Source organism: Sparus aurata, chromosome 4, assembly GCF_900880675.1.
Source record: "Sparus aurata chromosome 4, fSpaAur1.1, whole genome shotgun sequence".
NCBI classification, from domain to species: domain Eukaryota; kingdom Metazoa; phylum Chordata; class Actinopteri; order Spariformes; family Sparidae; genus Sparus; species Sparus aurata.
This window is the reverse complement of record NC_044190.1, coordinates 23,665,261-23,686,023: the sequence shown is the minus strand read 5'-3', so window position 1 is coordinate 23,686,023 and position 20,763 is coordinate 23,665,261. Positions and strand designations below refer to the sequence as shown.

Here is a 20,763-nt window from a genome sequence, read left to right as displayed (position 1 = left end):
AAAAATGAAGGAAATCCTATCTATTTCCATTCCTCAGCCACATTTTTCCCTTCCAAGTCGTTAGGACTCTGGTTGCTGCATGCTTCGTAAATATTAGCTCAAGCAACCTAAAGCTTTCTGCGAGCTGCCGTGATGACAGAAGTACCGCTGTACACTGGGGTCTGCTCAATGTGGCCGCTCTGTTCTGGAGACGGAGCTGCTACACATTAAAGGGCTTTCACACCCTATGTAACGGTCGGGAGGTACACCCAGTAATTTTCCTTTTCAGGAAACAACCAAAGCATAGGCAGTGTGTGTTACATTTATGACTTACGTTACGAATTTCTGTACACTGTTAGCATTGATTTGGCAGATTTGCTGGTTCAAAACACATCCAGATGTCTCGGTTAAATCTGGTTTAAGTTCATTTGAAAAATGATGTGTTGGTGACATATAACTGTTGTTTAGGGAAGAATTAAAATTCCTGTATTTTAATGTAAAACAGATCCTTCATACATATTGTCAACTGTAATATGTAAGCTTCACAAAAAAACAAACTCCAACCAGCTTCAGTCCGCTTTGTGACTTTTCCATGGGAATCAGCAGATATTAAAGAGGTTATTGAAGAGAGCACATATAAGCTACACCGAGACGGAAACTGTATGTTCCTATATATCAAGGTATGCAAGGGAGCCAAGCCTCGGATTTTTCAGGGAGTAGAAAATCCTCACAACAAAAGTAAACATGTCCTCATAAGAGTAAACACTTTGTGGTTTACTGCTTCACATCACTCAAGCGTATGTGTTTTCCTCTCGGTGAAGCTGAAAGAGACAGACAGATATATTTGTAGTGAAGGAGAAGAAATGGTAACTGTGTGTTTTGAGTTATGTGTACTGCCCCGGCTCCCAGCCGTTTCCCCCTGGGAAGAGGACCTCTCCTCTCCTCTAACCTCTGCTTGCTCATAATCCACAGCCCACTGGGAACACTGATGTGAGGCGTCTGGCGCAAGCCTTTCCCTCGGCCCCGTGCAGGACTTAAAAGGACACAACTGCCCTGGTGTGCACTCTGTTTTGGTCCTGACTCCACAGTAGCCGCAAAGGGAAGGTTCCCACTGGGAGAATGAGCACTGGAAGCACATCTGTCCGAGGAGTCAGACGGGTGGGGATGGGATCTGCTGCTGTGGCTATCATGGGAAACATGTCAATGACTCCACTAAATACACCTCTAATTCAGATCCTCAGGATTGGGTGTGATGTGAAAGTAGATGTGATTGAAAAGAATTTTGCTTTGGAGTTGGTAAACAAATATTTTTCTGGGAAGTAAGAAAACATATTTAAAAGTCTATGTGAACCAATTACGCTGGAAGCATTTCTTACTAAAACTGATGGGAAATGTGTCTGAGATGCTATTTAAAGATGTTGATGGGTTACATTGTCCTGAGAAATATCTATCCTTCTGCCTTGAGACTTCTTGAGGCATCAAAGATGAGTCAGAACCCTTTTCCCCTTTGCTCTGGCTCTGAAGTGCCATGGAAACTGCCACAAATATTTATGTTGGACAAACATTAGCGCACCGAGGTGCTCCTTGCTCCTGTGTAGGAGCCAGCGCCACAAAGGGAGCTGACGCTTTGTCACACTGGTGCAACCCGAATTTACACCCCTGTGCCCAGGACCTCAAACAAGCACAACAGCAACAGGAGCCGAGCTTGGAAAAGAGCCAGCTTTGTCCTCAGGCACCCGTGTCCTCCGCTCACCTACCTGTGAAAACCTTGGAGCCACGGCTCATTTCAAACGGCATTCACCCCAACCCCCACATCTCCTTACACACACGCACATGTTTCTGCACACACCCTTACAAACCAGTCTACAGTCTCACACCAAGACACATGCAGTAGCAGGCTTTGTCAGCCATTAAAACTCTGTTTGCTCCCGAAGTATGGGATAGAAAGTCTAGAGAGTAGAGCTAATAAGCATTATTCACATAGAATTAACAGGCGCATTAACAGGCTTTTATGGATGTGTGTGCAGTATAATGAAACAAAATAATCTGATCAATTATAATCATGCTAAAGACAAAAAGTGAAACCCAAATATGGCCTTACCATCCAGGTCCTCAGGCCTGGTCAGGTCAATAACTCTGTGGCCGATCTTTCCTTCCTCACCCAGCTTGCCGAGGTGGTGCCCGAGGCTCTCAAAGTGCGCCCTCTCCTACAGGGGAAATATAAACAGTCAGGAACACGAACAGGCACATATACACAGGTTTTACAGTGATAGAATTGTAAAAATAACCCCATCAGGAATCTAAAATTTTGAAAAGAAAAAAAGTGTCTTTGATAAATGGGGGTTCTTTTGAAGAGCTGCTCTTTTGACATGAGCTAGATGTAGCTTTTTCCTCTCTCATCTCTCTATTCAGCCGCTGTTATAATGGATGACAGGAGGCAGAGAGACAGTGAGGGCCAGGGGTGCTGTAAATAGATTTACAGAAGGATACTTTGTGATCCTGAGCACACAATGGGGCCGTGGCCCTCTTTGCAGTGCTCAGATTTTCCTCTGTAATCTTCTCCTTACATCCTCTCTTGCAGTCTACAGCGCCCAGAGCTCAGCGCCCATCATTTATTCAGAGTTCATGCTTTGGAGAACACACCGTGTTTTCCCGTTTGTCATGTCGCTTTGTGCTCAGATTAAACTTGGCATCATGTTGTACTTGACGCACAATGAAACCCTGTCATTCAGCGCTCCGTGACAATATTAAATGTCATGTCCGTGTGCATTTACAGAATAAAATAACAGCTTTCGGGGGGCCTCTGAATAGTTGCTGCACATTACACTTAATGTATTATGCAAGGGGAGAGTGCCGACTGCTGCTGGCTCCATTGTTGAATGACCTACTTCCTCAGTGAATACACAGGGCATTAGCAAAGGGCTGTCTTCCTCTCTAAAGACTCAACTAGGAGATGGACACTTTGACTCTGCATGATACAAATAATCTCTCCCCCCTCCCAGGTTTCGCCTGGATGACACTAAAAGCAGGCATGTTGCCACCATTCAGGAAAAAAAGCATTTGTTTTACTCCCAGGGTGAGCATTCAATCTCTGCAAAAGATGTACTGTCTGCAATGACCTCTGCCTCTTCCTTTCTTTAAACATGCCTATCACATGCAGTCTGAACAGACACTCAGGTAGCGTCCCCACACAATACTAACAGCTCCCCTGCCACACAGACCGACACCGACAAACACATGAATCTTTTAGCCGCCCTCTTTGTGATGCATTGTACCGTTTTGTTGTTTCTTCACTTTTCCCCCTCAGGGAAGTTTTGTTTCCCACTAAAAAAAATAACTATTCTAGGTGAATATATTATTCTTTACAGCTGAATTGTTCCTGACATATGCAATCATGTGGGCAACCATCAGTAATTATAGAGCGTTCAGAACATTAACTTCTGAACATTATCTGTCTACATTTTTTTTTTCCTTTTGTATAACCTTATCTTACTTGAAGGGTTTAAAAAAGATGACAAGATGAAGAATGAAGACAGTTCAAGTCCTTTTGAGGCCTTTCACAGCATTTTGATTTTCCCTGTGCTTTTATTAATTCAAGAACTATTCCTCAAAAGAAAGGACTGCGAGAGAGAGACAGAAAGAGCACTGCAATTTCCCATCATACTTGAAGGAGCAGTCATTATTTATGGCCAGCTGAGTGATTCTGATATACAATTAACCACTACCTGCTTATTGCCTGTGATTAGAGCCTGTCCATCTGATGGCCCCTTTGCTTACTTAAGTGTTTTGTAATTATGACATATGTGGTGGTCCCTGCTGGGCAAGAGGACGCTTTGTAAAGAGAAGATGGAGTGCGGGGCCTTCCTCCGTGTCACATTCGGCGTTAAGCAACACATGCGCGAGCGAGCAGGCACGCACGCGCACACAGAGCCGTATTCATCACCCAGCCACGTTATTGCTCTTAATGAAAGAAGCTAGCAGCCCGATGACAAAGTGACTGATGTGCGATTAGCTGGATGGGCAACGGTGCAGCTTCAGATGCTACTTGGACAAGTCCACCAGGAAGACTGTACTGTACGTCTGTAATAAAGTAGTAATCTCGTCCCTCTTCTGCGCTCTGCCGGTCCCTCCTGATCAATCAAGTCCTTTTATAAACTCATGATCATTAAGCATCATGTTGGGCTGAGAAGGAGGGAGAACCGGGGCCATCCATCAATGAATTTCATTAATAACTAGCTCGGTGTTGAACTTCTTTCTCCATCGCACAAAGTCATATGATTAGTGAACATCAGCACATTAGACAGCTGGGACGAACACTGAATGAAGCTCTTGTTTGAAGGAAGTAGCTTCACTTCATTTGACATAAAAAAAGGGCTTCTTGTGTTCATGCAGAAAACATGTACGAGCCAGCATTTTTACATACTTGATATAGAGAGGTAGTTACATTAAGTACCCTTCCGTTGCTTGTGTTAGCTGCGCTAATTAATATCAGACTATCTGAGCAATATGGTACCACAAATTTTCATAAAATTTTATATACTGAGCTTAATATACTTATTGGTTATAAGTTTGGTGATTTATATCCGCGAATTAGAATTACAGTTGAAATTAGGGCCATAAATTATCAGCACAGCATCGGGGGGGTTTTGTTTTAAGGCTTGAAAATATTCAGTGAACTAATGCTTCTTTACTGCCCACGCATCAAGTGCTGTGATAAATTAATGGCACTTTTATTATTTTATAGTGTCATTAAATTTTTACTGATCACTCTGACACAGAGAAGTAGCAAAGGACATGCAGTATCTTGGGAAGCTGGCCATCCTGCCAGGAAAAAGAGAGGGAGTGTACAGCTGATACATATATATAAATAAAAAAAAGGTGTTTGTAATAGAACAAGGGAGTGATCAAAGACACAAAGAGGACAGAAACCGGTGCAGCTGTGAGGAGGTAAAGATAAAGAGGCAGGAAACAAAAGATGTAACAGTACACATTATTCCCCTCCCGCTCTGACCACGACCGCTGGCAAGCAACCGGCCCCTCCCTCAAATGACTTCAACATGCAGCTCTCCATCACCACAACTAAAATTATAGCGACGCACTCTGAGCTGTAGTGGAAAACTGCCACCCACAATAATCTCATCTGCCCTGCCCGTGCAGTCTTTTGTCTCTAAAGTTTGGTAACGGATGTGTTTTGTTCGGCGGCACATGGCTTTCCCTGTGAAGTCACGAGCCAGTCCGACAGAGTCGTGAGTCATGGAGGAAGAGAGAGGAGTAGAAAAAGAGGGAGAGATAGCGGAGTCTGTGCAACTTCTTGGGCGAGGGAACCCAAAAGAGCCCTTGTCAATCCTGTAAAGAGAGCTTTAATCTGGCCAGCCACAGAACATGTGCCGGAGGCCTGCTGCTCTGCCCACAGGGTGTATTCTGGGTAGAGGCGGGTGGCGTACGGCCCTGTGCATTGTGCCTTCTCCTGCCCTATATTTAGGCAACACATTGCCAATCCTAACACTCCTTCACTCTACCCTTTGTAAATAGCTCCAGGCTATAGCCAAAGCCATATGGCCCCGAGATTGTTAAAATAAAGATGAAAGAAAAGTAAAGAGGAGAGTCAGGTAGACTTTGGTGCAGATCAACGTGCTGTTTTTTCTTTAGTTGTCTCAAACTGTCTCAAGATAAATGATTTAAAAGTTTTCATTCAGTGTGATAAGGAATTGATGTACTACTGATCACATCACATTAGATCTGTGTTTTTTGACTGTGCTACTCCTTTCTCAAGAGGTTTGACTGTACCTGACAATAATGATTACAAAAAAGTTTAGGCATGCTTATTTCGGTACGTTGCTTATACCACGATGAATAGAGACGAAACTAGGCCATGTTGCATGTTATATTATTAGACTCACCAGGTCCAATGCATGCTGCAGTTATCTATCAAAGTCTAATTAACTTTTAAAGGTGCAATATGTTTACATTTTAGCTGAAAACATTCTAGAAGGTACTTAAAATATCAACATAACTTGAAGAAATAACAGTTGGCGTTGTATGTTTTTAGTTGCAGAGTTATCTACCGAGGTTAGCATGCTAACCAGCTAGCATCAGCCTGTCCTGATCCAAAGCTCCTATGCTAGCAGGGTAAACACAAACACTCTCCTGGTTCTCATAGCTTCCAGTTTGGTCTTCTAGCTACAAGGCTAACTGAGCTTACTGGTTAACGGTAGCTACAGTTAACAGTGGCTTTTTTTATGGTGATGTGTTGCCACTGTTTGTTTTGAGTATGAATTTGGCTAGACATATTGCACCTTTAAAGACTAGGGCTGAACGATGCGGCCAAAAAATCCTAATGTGATTATTTTGATAGATAATGGGATTGCAATATTTTTGCTCGGGTCTGTACCGAACAATCATGTTTCCTTATGTCTGGAGAATCTGATCTGTATACGAATTTGATAAGACATTGATTTAATCATGCAGCCCTATCAAATACATAATTAGTTTGTCATTAGTAACAATTAACCGAATTTTGCTTTTTATAACAAAATGTCTCCATGTGTAAAAAGGAATAAGGTAAACCACATGACACAATCGCAAATTAAGTTGGCATGGTTGCTTGCCAAAACATTTTGACATCAGTACGACTGTTTGAAGAGAAAATTGCTTCATTTCATTTCAGGCAGCTGGCAGGCATGACACATGTTATTACTTCCAAAAATTACCAGTTGCCAACTTAAAGTCACATAATAGTCTGGTTAGTTATTGGCCATATATTTACGTACTGTATGACATGTTTAGCCCCTTCTGTGAAATCTGACATCAGTAACTGCTCTACCTTCCAACATCTCTCAACTATCGGTAGAATCTCAACCACGTTTCCTTCATGGTGGAAAGTGTATGATTGCAATTATCATTGGAAACTTTAACAGCTGCGGGACCCCAAACAGCCACTTATGTTTGATAATGTGCTGAACTGGCTCTGGTTATATCACACACCTGGTTTGTGGCAAGTTGAAGGCAGTAGCTCTCTGACCACAATACAGGGCTTTGTGTATCAAGTGTCAGTCATCATCTGTGGCCCTCGAAGTCTTCTCTCTGAGGGTCCCAGACTAAACCCCCTCAACAATCTGCCCCAGCCCCGATGGAGACAAAGCCCGCACTTTAACATGGCTGCAGTGCCTCACAGCTCAGCGCCTCATCTGTTTTGTATTTTTATTGTAACCAGTTGCAGTGTTATTTATAGAGTCTGCAGCTTTCCAGTAGTTTTTGCTAGTTTTGAACCATTTAAATGTTAAGTACATCCAGCCATGCGGTGAACCCGCAGCTCCTTTCATGCAGACTGTTGCTCTCTTTTTACCCGGAGCTCTCCCTTTTTGCTAAGGCTAATGCAGGCAGCAGCAGAATCAACAGTAGCAGCCACAAAAGGCTGGCATCTGTTCTATAGTAGTCGTCCTGAACATCACACAGAGCAGAGATGGTCAGCTATTCCAGTCCCATTTGTACTGCCAGGGCATCACCTCATTTGTTTGAAACAGAGGGAGGAAAGGCCTTTAATTAAATTAAGGAGCTTAAACTATGGTTAAAAAAAACAAAAAAAAAAACAAAAACGAGGTAACCCTACTCTGGGCTTTGTGCCAATTTAATGTTTATTGTTTGCTTTTAATAAAAGGATATGCTTTCATTATTCAAGATAGGTTGTTTTTTTGTTGGAGGGAAAAAAGTCAAACCCACAAAATCTGACCCTTTAGTGACAAAGTTAAAATGTGCATTTAGTCTAAATAATTGGTTTTCTTTTACATGTTGGTGTCCACTTTGGGGGCTTTTAGAGAACATTTTAATGCATTCTACAAATATTACAATTTTGCAATATTATTGCAAGACTCAGATGTGCTAAAATGTATAATACATAACCATGTCAGCGCTGGGACAGACTTCTGACATAGCATTCAGTTATTATGTTATGTTCTTCTCCACTCTACTGCTGAGATCATTTGTGTTGACATCATGTACTTTTACGGGTTTCCAGTCCTCAATGATCCAGAACTGTTCACTGGGTCCTCCAGGGACTGTTAAGTTGGGCTGAAATCTAGTGCCTTATCAAACCCTCCAGGATGCAAACTGCAGGATATTAGTGCAGCATTACACAAAAAATAAAAACTCTTTCCCATATGGACAAAACCTCAAGACTTGTTGGACACAGAAACAATTATGTGTCTACTGCAACAATACCAGAGACTATAAATGGTCCTTTGTGGCCTATTCTTTTCCTTGTCCTTTGTTGTGTGTGCCTTGTGGTGAGTGCGGTATCACAGGTCTTTGCTCATGGGGCCAGCAGCATTTCTGCAGCGGGCCAGAAATTCACCATGTAAAATGACAACTGTAGAAAATAATGGAGCCACCACCGCCAAACGACCCTAGCAAGATGCAGTGTTGATGTCTTTCTGGGGAAGAGGCGAGACAGAGCAAAAGACCTGACCTGGGAAAGGAGCCCGTAGACACACACCCACTCACACACATATTATCCAGAGTCATACATTATTTTTATTCTTCTGGCAAACATGAACAATTGGACAAAGCATTAATGTAAGCAATCTTCACAATAGCACTTGCTGGCTACAGCCAGTGTCTGGGAGCGGAGCATAATCTAATTTGGATGGGCAAACCCTTGTATGCCAAGGATTTACATTGCAGCCAAAACGCCTTGGTTTGCAATTTCCAAGACAGCAGTCGAAAAGGAGCAGAAAATTGCTTCCAGGGCTGCAGACCAGACAAGATTATATTCAAAGTCTTTGTGAGGGCTTTGCCTGAATAGAGCCCTGGCATCACACACACACGTGCATGAACATGTATGCACACACACACACACACACACACACACACAAAAAAATCTCACACAGTCGCATACACACACACACTCACAGAGGGGACCGGTATAGCCACTATAACCAATAGGTTAGGAGTCTGGATTTTGTGGAGCACCAGTGTAAGCTCCATTTGAATATTTACAGGATGAGCTTTGGGACACGGGAAATGGACAATTGTAGTCATCAATACTGAAGAGAGTAGGTGTTGCGGGGCAGAAAAGGGCAGTTCAATAGGTTAATACACTGGCCTTTCACCTTTTGATTCCAGTTAGGGACATGTCAGCAGAGGAATACATTTTATCTCACACAACCTCCTGAGCATCAATCGGAGCTAAAGTAAGAGATATTGATGCATCAGCGGAGAAATCTGTCATACCAGACTATACAGAGTTCAGCATCAGTAGCACAGGGCCAGTAACCTGCAGTTCTCCAGGTGACATGTCAGTCAACAGCCCAAAATATGCTCTCTTTGGCCAATGGACTACTTTTGTGAAAAGACAACAGTTTGCTGAGGCTGAAAGATGAATGAACACTATTATTTGACAGCAGTTTCTGAGTAGGAGCAATTAAGGTGCTCATTTACAGTCAATTTACAGCTTACAGACGAGTAGAGCTGCAACAATTATTCAAATAATCAGTTTGTTTCGAACTATTAAATTAATCTCTGATTCCAGCATCTTAATTGTTAATATTTTCTAGTTTCTTTACTTTTCTATGATAGCAGACTAAATATCTTTGGCTGGTGGACAAAACAAATCACCTGAGGACGCCAGCTTGAGCTTTGGAAATCACTGATTGTCATTTTTCACTCTTTTCCTGCATTTTATAGACCAAATAACTAATTGATTATTCATGAAATGAATTATAATTATGATTATAATAGTTATATGGCTTCACCTGGCGAGTTATGTATTGACAAGCTATATGAAGCAGTCGATCTTTGAGATGTTTTGTTACATGAACTTGTATTAGTAAACCATGTGAGATGATACACTGTTGAACACACTGAGGATTAAAAAGTGGCAAATCTATTTTGTTCATTTTCAAAAATACATTTTTCTTTTTCTGTGTTCCGAGCAATTCATATTAATACATTACATTGTTTAGGTTTCCCCCCAAAAGTATATATTAATATGATTATTTAAAGTATTATGAAACACTACATCTCTGATCTCTACTGGTGGTATGTTCCGACAGGCCATAAATGTTGATGACATGAAAACCGACTCTCTGCTCGCACCATCTGAATGAAAACATTCAGACACAGATACTTCATACTATTTATTCACCCGTGACCCTGAAAAACAGCCCCGTCCATATATAGCTGCAGTGCATAACAGAAGGAAACAATTCGAATGGATTCAAATGGATTCAGATGTACTGTATTCGACTGTAGGCACATTCTAGGTAAAAGCTTCCACTGCAGAGATAGTAAATAATGGAACAAAGTAATTGCCCTCTGCAGACAATAATACCTTTGGATAAATATTTCAAAAAGGTAAATTGCAGAGGGGTTGTAAAAAGGTTTTATTGTACTGATGGGATATAGTAAAAACAGACAAATAAAAAGACAAGTAAGAAAAATACGCTCCTGTAAAGCATGAATATTTTACGTGTCCTCAGGTTAAAGGCTCGTATACAGTACAGAGAGTGTGGTCTACAACATGTTCTCCTAGGTCAGTGGCCAGGGAGGAAGAGAGAGAGAGAGAGAGAGAGAGAGAGAGAGAGAGAGAGAGAGAGAGAGAGAGAGAGAGAGAGAGAGAGAGAGAGGAAAAGAGATAGAGAGTCACAGAGATAAAGGTTAGGGAGGAATGCATTGTACTGTTCGGACACACTTTGTATGAAAAGATGAATTGATCCATCTGTAAGCAGCACTTAGACCCACTCCTCTGCCCGGTCATTACAGTGGGATAAATCAATATTTAATATCCCCCTCTAACAGCCACACTGGATGATCTTAACCTCTCCTTAATCCCATTTATGTTACCTTTCCAGAATCTTCTTCATGTAAGCTCTCACTATGATAAACTTCCAAACAAGAGACTGGGGGGGGGGGGGGGGGGGGGGGGAGCTATTAAAGACCACACCGTATTTATGTCAGGTGAGGCGCTTTGGTGAAATATTAATATTCTGAAACTGACCAAAGTGAAAGCTTTTATCCGGGGCGTTCAAACCTTTCTAGTTCGTTGGCTTGTATCAGCAAAAGGCTCTCTCTCTCTCTCTCTCTCCTTCCCCTCTCATTTTCACCGCTGAATTACAGCCCACTGTTCTTTATTGCCGCCGAAGGGATGAAGATGATGGGGCGATTCTTTTAGCTGACTTGATAAAGCGTGCCTCTCATTTCACACCGTCCTAATAGGGCCAGTGTCACGGAAACTAAGAGGTGACGATATCTCACCGTGATTTGCGCGAGGCAGGGAGTCGGGCGCGGGCTCGGTTTAGGTGTCATTCAACGAGGCAATAAATGATGCTGTAATGAAAACAGAAGCGTATTACCTGAGGGGACGCTTTCAATTATTGATATTAGCGGGAAACACACACACAAAAGGCATGTGTTTATTACTTAAATGACTTCAAATGCAATCTTTGATGCATCTTTTTGTGTACTTCAGGCTGGGCAAAATGGCCTTAAAATAATATCTGATATATTTAGGCTATACTGCGACTCACGATTTGATATTTATCCTTTAAAAGCGCCGCATAAATGCTCAGAATGGGCAACAGAATGAAATATTTGAATATTTTTGACTGCGTGTAGGGATGTCTATTAACACAGCTTAGGTAAATAATCAGCTGTTATGTGAACATAGTGACTAAACTATGGAGAACAGTCTGGTAAGTTCAGAAGGTGACATCACTCTACTGTAATGCAGCCTTTAAAACCAGGACAAGACAACACTAATGCTGTATCACGATATACGAAATCTAAGAAGATATATAGTCTCGTACTACAATAACGACATAATATCGATAAATTGCCCAACAGTATTTCAATTTATGGCCTTTATATCTGTAATGCACTTACCCCGTACACACTCAGATTCTTTCTTTCTTTCTTTCTTTCTTTCTTTCTTTCTTTCTTTCTTTCTTTCTTTCTTTCTTTCTTTCTTTCTTTCTTTCTTTCTGTTTCTCTCTGCTTTCTTAAAACCACACTCTCTACTCAGATGCAATCGCAGACAAAAGGTAGATTACAGGTGAGGAGTGACTGATTATTTCAAGCAGAACAAAACCTTGACACAAAAGTAAGGCATTCCTCTACTCTGACATGACTGCTCTCAAATAGTTGTGTCACAAAATTCGGGAGAAACAAAAACTAAACCCGACAAAGACAAAGCAGGGAGGAAGAAAAAGGCGTTAAGCTCTAGCTGCTGAGGACAATGTAGCTGTAGGTGTGTGCTAACTGGGGAAAATGCCTCCTTATGGGCATTGTTCAGTTTCAGACTTTCATGTCATGGCACATTCGGCTGCTCGGTTGACCACGGGCTCACCTTGGTTGGGAGGTAGGGAGGCAGCTGGATCAGCTCCTGTGACTAAGACTGAAAAAGGTTGTTTGCATACCGTGTAGTAACTTGACAAAGAAAGCCAAAAACGGCAAGAAAAACGTTCAATTCTGCAAGACCAAGTGCCTGTTTTCATGGTGCATTTTTTTCTTCACTAAAATAATATTATGGATTGATCGATAGATTGTTGCACAGATGTTCTGTCTCCGTCCTCTCTGAGGGCAGCACCAGTTTATTTGCTTCACTTCAGTTAAGAGCATAGTTGATTGCCACCTGCATAGACAGTGATCTCTTCCAAACACCAAATTAGAGGGAAATCAAAATAGATATTCATTGACTTTTTTACATATACATTGACCTAGTTGAGGCTGTTGGTTGAAAGTGTCAGGTGCTGAAATATTAATGAGCATCGCTCCCAGTTCCTGCCTGCTCCTCACAGCCAACTGGCAACATGGCATCAAGCTGAAGAGCGGAGGACAGCTTTTTTCTCTCCTTGATTGACTCATCGATTGAAGATATTTTTAAAGGGAATCCCTGGGAGTGTGTGCTCCTGGTACAAAGCAGCCCCCATCCCATGTCAGGGGACGGAGAGGGCTGCAAGTCTGCTTTAATTGGGCAGAGACTTCAGAGTCTTCTTAACCCACACCGGGCACCGCCATGGCCTGTCACGGCCCTCACACCAACATCAACGGAAGCGAGCCCTCTAAACAAGCACACACAAACACACTCGGACACTTTTGAGTAAACACACATGTACACGCTGCACTATGCCAGCACTTATCAATACGACCACCCTGGACGTGGATTAAAGAAAAAATATTAGCCTTAAGAATTACTGCTACATCAAAATGTTCTACTTTTCTTTCTTTCTAGTTTCTTTCCTCCGCCGCCTGAGTTGAACACTCTTTGTGGCCGACAACTTGTTTATGGAAAAAGCTTGCAATGGAGAAGATCTGAATCGGGGGTTAAAACGGAGACAGACGGTATGATAGTAGTCCTAACCTTGTCAACTCTGCAGTTGTTGAGGCCCACTGAGCTGAGGGCGGACAGCTTCGCCTCCATGCCCTGCTGGTGATGTTGCAGTTGTTCCCTCTGGATCTGCTCCCTCATTTTCCGTGCCTCCTGGATGGCCTTCATCACCGTGTCCTGGTCCCCGAACAGCGCGGTGGAGTTTAGGCTGGACAGAATATCTGGACACACAGAGCGGAGTTTGGACGGCAACATTAGTCTGCTGGACTGCACACTGCCATAAAAGCGAAACAGCGTCACGCGACATCCCAGCAGTGACATTTATTTCTGAGACTTTAAATACTTAGAAACGTGCAATGTGGTCTCCCCTACCCAGAGACGAGCCACGGCCCAGACCTCCTCCGAGTGGGCTGGGGATGCCACCCTTGCTGAGGAGGCTGTTGGGGCTGCTTTTACTGCCGAGGAACAGGTTTTGTGTCGGGGATGTCGGGGATTTGATCATATCTGTCGTCTTTGGCCGAGCAGACAGGTTGAGTGGCTGTGTTCCCTCCTCCTACGGCAGAAGAGAGAGGAGTGTGAGAGAAAACAGATGTGAATAGGTTCCCCCCCCCCCCCCACCCCCACCCCACCACCACCACCACCACCACCTTCCTTGCTGCCCCCATCTGGGGGGGGGGGGGGGGACACAGGATTCCCAGACAGCACAGCTCTCCTCTGTTTCTGGTTAATTATAGGATCCCAGTCTTGACCCACACCTCCTCCCTGGTTCTTCCCCTCTCAGTGCTTTTCTCCTCTCCTCTCCTCCTCCTCTCCTCTCCTCTCCTCTCCTCTCCTCTCCTCTCCTCTCCTCTCCTCTCCTCTCCTCTCCTCATCCACCCTTCCTTCCTTCCTTCCTTTTTTTTTTCAGCGCTGTGCCACTGTGATCTTCCTCACAGTTGCCCGGCGCCTTTGTTCACACTAATTAAAGCAGATTCTGTCTCTCTGTACATCTTCATCTGTTCTCCCTCTCCTCCTCCTCCTCCTCCTCCTCCCTGCTCTCTGTGTCTGCACTCTGGGTTCGAAGAATAAATAATGACCAGATAGCGGCGGTGCCAATGATCAAAGACAGCTGTTCCATTCATCAGATGTCGTCTTACATTATCTACTTCATTAACTTGTTTTGTAATTTCATTCCTCATTTGTGCACATTTGGTTTATATCATATACTTTGATATGCCTATTCTTAAAAAAATACAATGTTGGGATGCTTGTGTTTCGTGCTCTGTTTTGGAGCAGTTACTGATGTGAGACTAAGATTGCTAGTCCACAAGGTGCCACCCTCAGCAGCTTGTCTACATGGACCAAATGTTATTTTATCTTGCGCCTTTGCTCAAAATAATTAAGAGGGAACAAAACCAAAGTAACCTTAAGTAAGCTGTGTGAGTTACGATCATCAATCCTTTCAAATATGTGCTATACTCGTGCTAATATGAATAAAAATAAATAGACTTAACCTTTTTCTATTTTTCCCAGTATTCAAATAAATGTAAAATATCACATTAAAATTAATTACAATACAATCTGAAATCAATCCATAATTATGTATTTGATCACCTTAAATATCAACAAACATTTGCATTCCTTTGCACTGTGCAAGTCGCCCGATCTCTTAAATCAGATCAGGGCATTCTGTCGTTAACAGTCTTCTTTCAAAGCCCAAGTGTCTCCTTGTCCAAACATATGGCTCAAGCATACACTGCCCCAAGGCCTTGTTATTGCTGTGCCAATAACAGTTTGTCATGCAGCGAGGCAGAAAGCAGACAAACAAAACTAAAGGCAATCTGATTCCATTGGACTGAGAGTACAGATGGGAGGATGCCAGGATGTGTTTGCTTTCCATTTATGTATGATTCATTTCACTGAAAGTATTTAATTTTGAGATATTTGGCAAAATTATGACTCGAATTAGTGTTGTATTAATATTGGTTCAACTGGCATCCATCTTATCTGACGGCGAATTGTATTAAAGTGGTGAAATGACAGTGCTGAGTCAGTTAAATGGCCATCTTTCAATGGAAATCCCAGGAGGCAGGAGACCTGAAGGACTGTGTGTGTGTGTGTGTGGAAGAAGAGAAAGCCCAGAGTGGCTTCCTACCATTTCAAGACATGATTTATGGTCTTTCTCCATTGTGATATTATTAAGCTAAACTACTCCAAATGGGCATGTGTTTCTGATTATGGCCTTAGTGAGTGGTGATGATGTATATGGCCTTTCCTCTGCATGGAGGTCTAGTGGAGTCGTGCCATACAGCAGCAGAAAATACAAATCCTGCATTTGGTTTGTTTACAAGGCAAAAAAAAAAAGAGAAGTTGTCAATCCTGCTTTTTGCTTCACTTCTGTCAGCATTTGTAAAGCGCTGCTGTAATGGTTTTTATTCCATTTCAGTTACAAAAAAAGAAGAACAAAACTTTTCATTGTAAAAAAAAAAAAAAAAAAATTAGAAACCATGTGTTCCACAAATTACTGGCTTGGAGCAGGCATAGCCATGGCAACCGTGTCCACAGAGTTCTGGTTAAGAGAGAGAGGGCCTTGTTAAAGCCCCACAGATTGATGGCCTGTTGGAGGCAGCGCTCAGCACCGGCCGGCTGTAACAGTGAAGAGGTGAACAGTGTGGATGCATTTTTTATTCAGACAACATCAACTCAGCTAGTTTAGGTCAAGTACCACTCAAGGCCCAGGCTGGTGGGTGGGCAGGTTGAAGGAGTTAAAGGGTTGTACCTTGACTTGAGTGATGGGGCTGGATGAACTCTTGTCATTCTTCAGTGATGAGGGAGAGATGGGCCCACTGGTATTGAGGGGCTGGGGGAGTGGAGGCATCTTGGCTCCAGGAGAGACCTGCATGCTGGCAAGCTGGGCGGCATACAGTTGCTGCAGGGGGGGGTGGAGAAAACCCACAAGGCGTTAACATCCAAATCCAGTGAACATTCAAAGTTTTATATTCTGCCTTTTCCTCTTTCGCTGCTCCTGTGTCTGCCTTCATCTCCCCCCTCTCTCTCTCTCTCTCTCTTTTACGTCTTTCCTCTCTTTCCATGAGGCTGGCAGAGAACCTCCATCAAAGGTCTTAACTGTATTTCAAAGGCTGAACCCAGAGAGAGACAGCAGTCTTAAAAACCACACAGAGATGGCTTTCATTCAAAATACTTGGAGCCCCTATTTTCCACTCATCACAGAGAAAAAGTTTGCAGACTGGATGCAAGTGTGTTAGCGAAGATCTCCCATTTCTCTAAATCTACGCAGCCTCCAGTCGAAGTTTCTGGCCTGTCATTTGTCTCCACGCAGCCATGTGAGACTGTCCATTTCCACAATGTTAGAAACCTAACCTCAGTTGGATTGCCATCACAGAATACGTTAAACACAAGCATTATTAAGGCTTAGAAACCTGCACAAAGAACACTGATGTAATCACCGTTATTTTCCTTGGAGTTAAATCAGGAAGATGTCCAACAGTCAGGGACATTACCACACAAGAGGGTGGTTCAGATGACTGGCGAGGCGCTCAATAACTGTACGCCTGTGACAGGGTTGAACTCGGAAAGCTCAATTTACATTTCCACCGCCGGGCTGATTATGTGGCATCTACTAAAAAGGGTGGTTGAAGACGTTGATATGAAGGTTTGGAAATATCTGGTGAGCCACAGGCTGTTAATTGCCTGTTGGATCAGATTTCTGACACAGTAATTCATCCTTTATCCTGGATTAGGTTACAATTTAACGTCTTGACATTAAGTTGTATGCCTATTTTTTAAATCATTAAAATCTGAAGCAAATTGTACCAGACATTTTTGATTTGGCGATTGTTTTGTGCTGTTTTTCTTTTCTGTGCCCACAGAGGCAGCACTCCCTTCTTTTACTTCCCTTCTTTTTCTGTCCATCTGTATTGATCGGCCACCAGGTAAGTGATGAAATTGGCTTTTGTTTCCTGCTGCAAATGGCAGGGGTCTGTCAAATAGAGCTACTGTGTGAGAAATAGTGTTACATCATGTAGCCTTAGACCTCACTTCATCAGACAGATAGCACCCCTTAACTCCCCCACTGGCCTGGTTGTCCTCAGACCAGGCAAACCTTATAGTTTGTTGTGTTATTCAGTCAGATGGCGCTGTCAGGGAGAATCTAATTTCGCTTCCACTGGCCAATCAGCAAACCCTGTCTCATTTCCTGGTTCAAATGGCACACATACAGACCGTGTTTGTGTGGGCCGGGGGAAAAAGCGACCCTGCCCTGCTGGCCTCACCTTCGGCGATGTCAATGCAGACCAAAGCCAAACAAAGCACTTTATGTCCATGCACATATCTCCAGATATAAACACATATGTGCTCCTGTAAGAAACTTTATCGCTGCCACATAAGCGGCAGTACAAAAGGCCCATTCTTCTAGGGGACCTGGGGATAACAACAGCACATGGGCAGCGGAAATGACAGACTGATTATGTTCCCACAATGATAGCACTGCCCCCACCTCCCTCACAAACAGCCTTTTGTCTCCAACAGGAATAGACACAGGAGTGGGACCGACTCTATTTTCTTCTCATCTGAGCTAGACTTAGTTAATGTCAGTGGTAAAGGCACTCTGTGTGTCTGTGTGTGACGGGGGATGGAAGGAGAGAGAGTAAAACAGAGAGCGTGAGTCTCCACTCACTGTCTGTCACTCCAGGCTACACACAAGTCTTAGTCGGGGAGCGGAAGCTGAGTCTGTCGGACAGATGTTTGCTAACAGGCCTGTCGAGAGGCATGTCCCTGACCTTGAGTGAGAAGAATTTTATTGTCCCGGAAAAACAGTACAATTAGACCTTGCCGCAAATTAGACACAGCCAGGGTGTCCCTTTTCAGCACTGATTAGCCGGTCAGAGCCATGGGGTGAGAAGTTCTTTGCCTGGCAAGAGCCAAAAGAACGATAAATTCAATCAGGGAAAGACGGATAAAAGGTGAGTTAACCCACCATCAAACGCTCAAGGACAGATATGGAAACCTCAGTGTTCAATGTGTTTAGTGTGAAGGCCTTTACCCTCACATTACAGTAAGACAGTTAATTTACAACTTGTTCCAATGTGATTATTTGACACCTGATGTATGACGCATCCCGCCAAGGCTGGTTTCCCTGACCAGAGGACATCTGCTCTCTCATATCTAATACCCTCTTCCTCGTATCTACTTTCCAGGTGGGGGCAGCAAAAAGTTCAAGGTATACAGGGTCGCATTGAAGACCAGCACTCCGATTCTAGGGTATTAGATGAGTCGGTGAGTGGATCTCAGGACCCTTTGGTTTTCTTTTTCTCTTCCCTTTTTCTCCTTTATATTATTTCCACTTGTTTAATTTGATGAAAGAAGAATACACATATTCTAGGACATATATAATTCTTCCATACTAGTTTGAATTATGTTAGAATAATAAGAAAATGGACTTAATAGCTAAAAGGAATTGCACTGTGGGTGGCAATAGAGAAATATTTCTATGTTTTCTCTTATCTTGAAGGCCACTTTCCATTGTGTGCTATATAACTTGCTAATATCACAATACAGCGTGTTAGTTTTTTTGTGCTTTGAAATATCTTTTGTCCTAACGCAGAAACAACACACATAAATGGGTAAGAGACACAAACACAAAATCTAAGGTCTTCCTTCTGACCCCATCATTCCTGGTTTCCCAGTAGAGCGGAGCGGATCTCAGCAAGCATGGATTCAAAGTGAGTGCAGCATGCCCAAGGTCAGCCTGTTAGCCTCTGGTAATTAAAAACAAGCCCTCTGGAGGCAGCAGAGGTTAAACGGGGAGGTTCACTTTCTGCCTGCGACATTAAACTGAGATTACACACTCTGCTGATGATGTTAGACATCTCAGAAGTATGATGTGCAATTAAGACCAACAGCCGCTGTTTGTTTAGTGAAACAAAAAGGGACGATATTTTAGCTCAATGTACGACATAATTCATTATGAGAAAAACATTAATTTGCTCATAAATTCCACCTACACTTTTCTTCCCTTTTCCCCTTGCCTTCTTAGCGTATGCCTTGTAGTGTCAATAGAAAAAAAATCTTTCTGTGGAAAAACAATTGCGCATCTTGTTTTTCTTTTAATGAAAGAAAGGCAGAGTCACAACATGGCAACATGTGCTGGAAATTACACACAGGCAAATATTTGTCAGATTTCTTGCTGCCAGCGATGACGCTGGATTGCACATTTATGACTGTGGCCTGCGCGATAAAAAAAATGAAGACAAACAAATTTAATAAGAGAAAAAAATCCTCATACCAATTAGAATCCTCTTCATTTTCCATTAGCTGAGCATTATCTGATGACTGCCGCGCTCTCTTAAATCACACTCTTTGTGTGCAAAAGCATGTCTGTTTGTCTGTCCGTCAATGTCTCATTCACCTCTGCCGGGCCTGGGCTCTGAGCACTGGGCTGGATATGAGGGCATTAACTGTGCTTCAGTGCACCACACCATTTAAAAGGCAGCGCAGCGCCAGCCCCGTTTGCCACAAGGCTTGTACAGGCTCATTGCCCAGGGCGACCAGGCAGGCTGACCCAGGCTAGGCCCAGATGTCAGGAGTGGAGGAAGGCGTCCTGGTGCACTGTGCCGATGCTTTCCAGTATGGCCCAACATCTGTCTCATCTGCTGGCACCCAACCTGCTCTGCTCCAACCCCTCCTCTCGCCCATCTTCATATCTACAGTATATATATTTAAGTCCTACTCTATCAGTTTCTCTCTCTGGCACATATACACACAAACATCGCCCAAATTGTGCGAGTGTGTACGTGGGTTCTCGAGGCCCAGGGGCCCCGGAGCCAGCCCTCCCATTCAGTGCAGCTCACTGCATTATCCACTCTATCTGTCCATCTGTCCCTCTGTTCACCACTGCCTCTATCCAGCTGCTCACCTAGCCGTCCTATTAGCCAGCCTTCCACACACAGCTAGCATTGCTGCACTGCTCTGGGTTACCTTCAAAGACCGAGCTCCTCCGCTCATAAACACAGAAACAGCTGCTCTCTACAGTATGTCTGTTCTCTCTTTTCTCCCCCTCCTCCTCCTCTGTCTCTCTCTCTCTCTCTTTCAAAGTCAAAAGTGCTTCACTTGTTAATGATGGAGGCCGTTTCTTCACATCTGTACTACACAGGCATTTACATCCAAACAAAAGATAATGTGCGGTTTGCTGCTCTCCCACTTTCTTCCTGTTTGTCCCTGACTGTGTAACACTCTTTCTTATCACTCCAGTCGTCTAAGCCTCTGAGTACTCCTTCAGATGTGTCTGCTTGAGATCTGGTCTGGGTTTTTCGCTGAGCATGAGGGCTGCTTTTCATCTTTACAGTGGGAGCCGAGGCCGGGGCACAGGTTTGTCACGGGCCCAGAGAGATGCCACAGCAAAATGCGGCGGATGATAATTGCGAGGTTAGGCAGTTTGGGTACTGCACAGAATGAGGATGTGATGG

The 20,763-nt window shown here is 43.3% G+C and overlaps 1 protein-coding gene across 11 annotated transcripts in view; it reads right to left on the bottom strand.

The window, feature by feature from the left end:
* Positions 1-20,763, bottom strand: part of sox6 (SRY-box transcription factor 6) — a 141,316-nt gene that overhangs the window by 12,978 nt on the left and 107,575 nt on the right. For all 11 annotated transcript variants that reach the window (XM_030414933.1, XM_030414935.1, XM_030414932.1 and 8 more), the window contains 4 exons: positions 16,059-16,208; positions 13,673-13,853; positions 13,334-13,521; positions 2,081-2,186 (listed from right to left, as the gene is read on the bottom strand). In XM_030414933.1, coding sequence (XP_030270793.1) covers positions 2,081-2,186; positions 13,334-13,521; positions 13,673-13,853; positions 16,059-16,208 — 625 coding nt within the window. The remainder of the gene's footprint in view (positions 1-2,080; positions 2,187-13,333; positions 13,522-13,672; positions 13,854-16,058; positions 16,209-20,763) is intronic.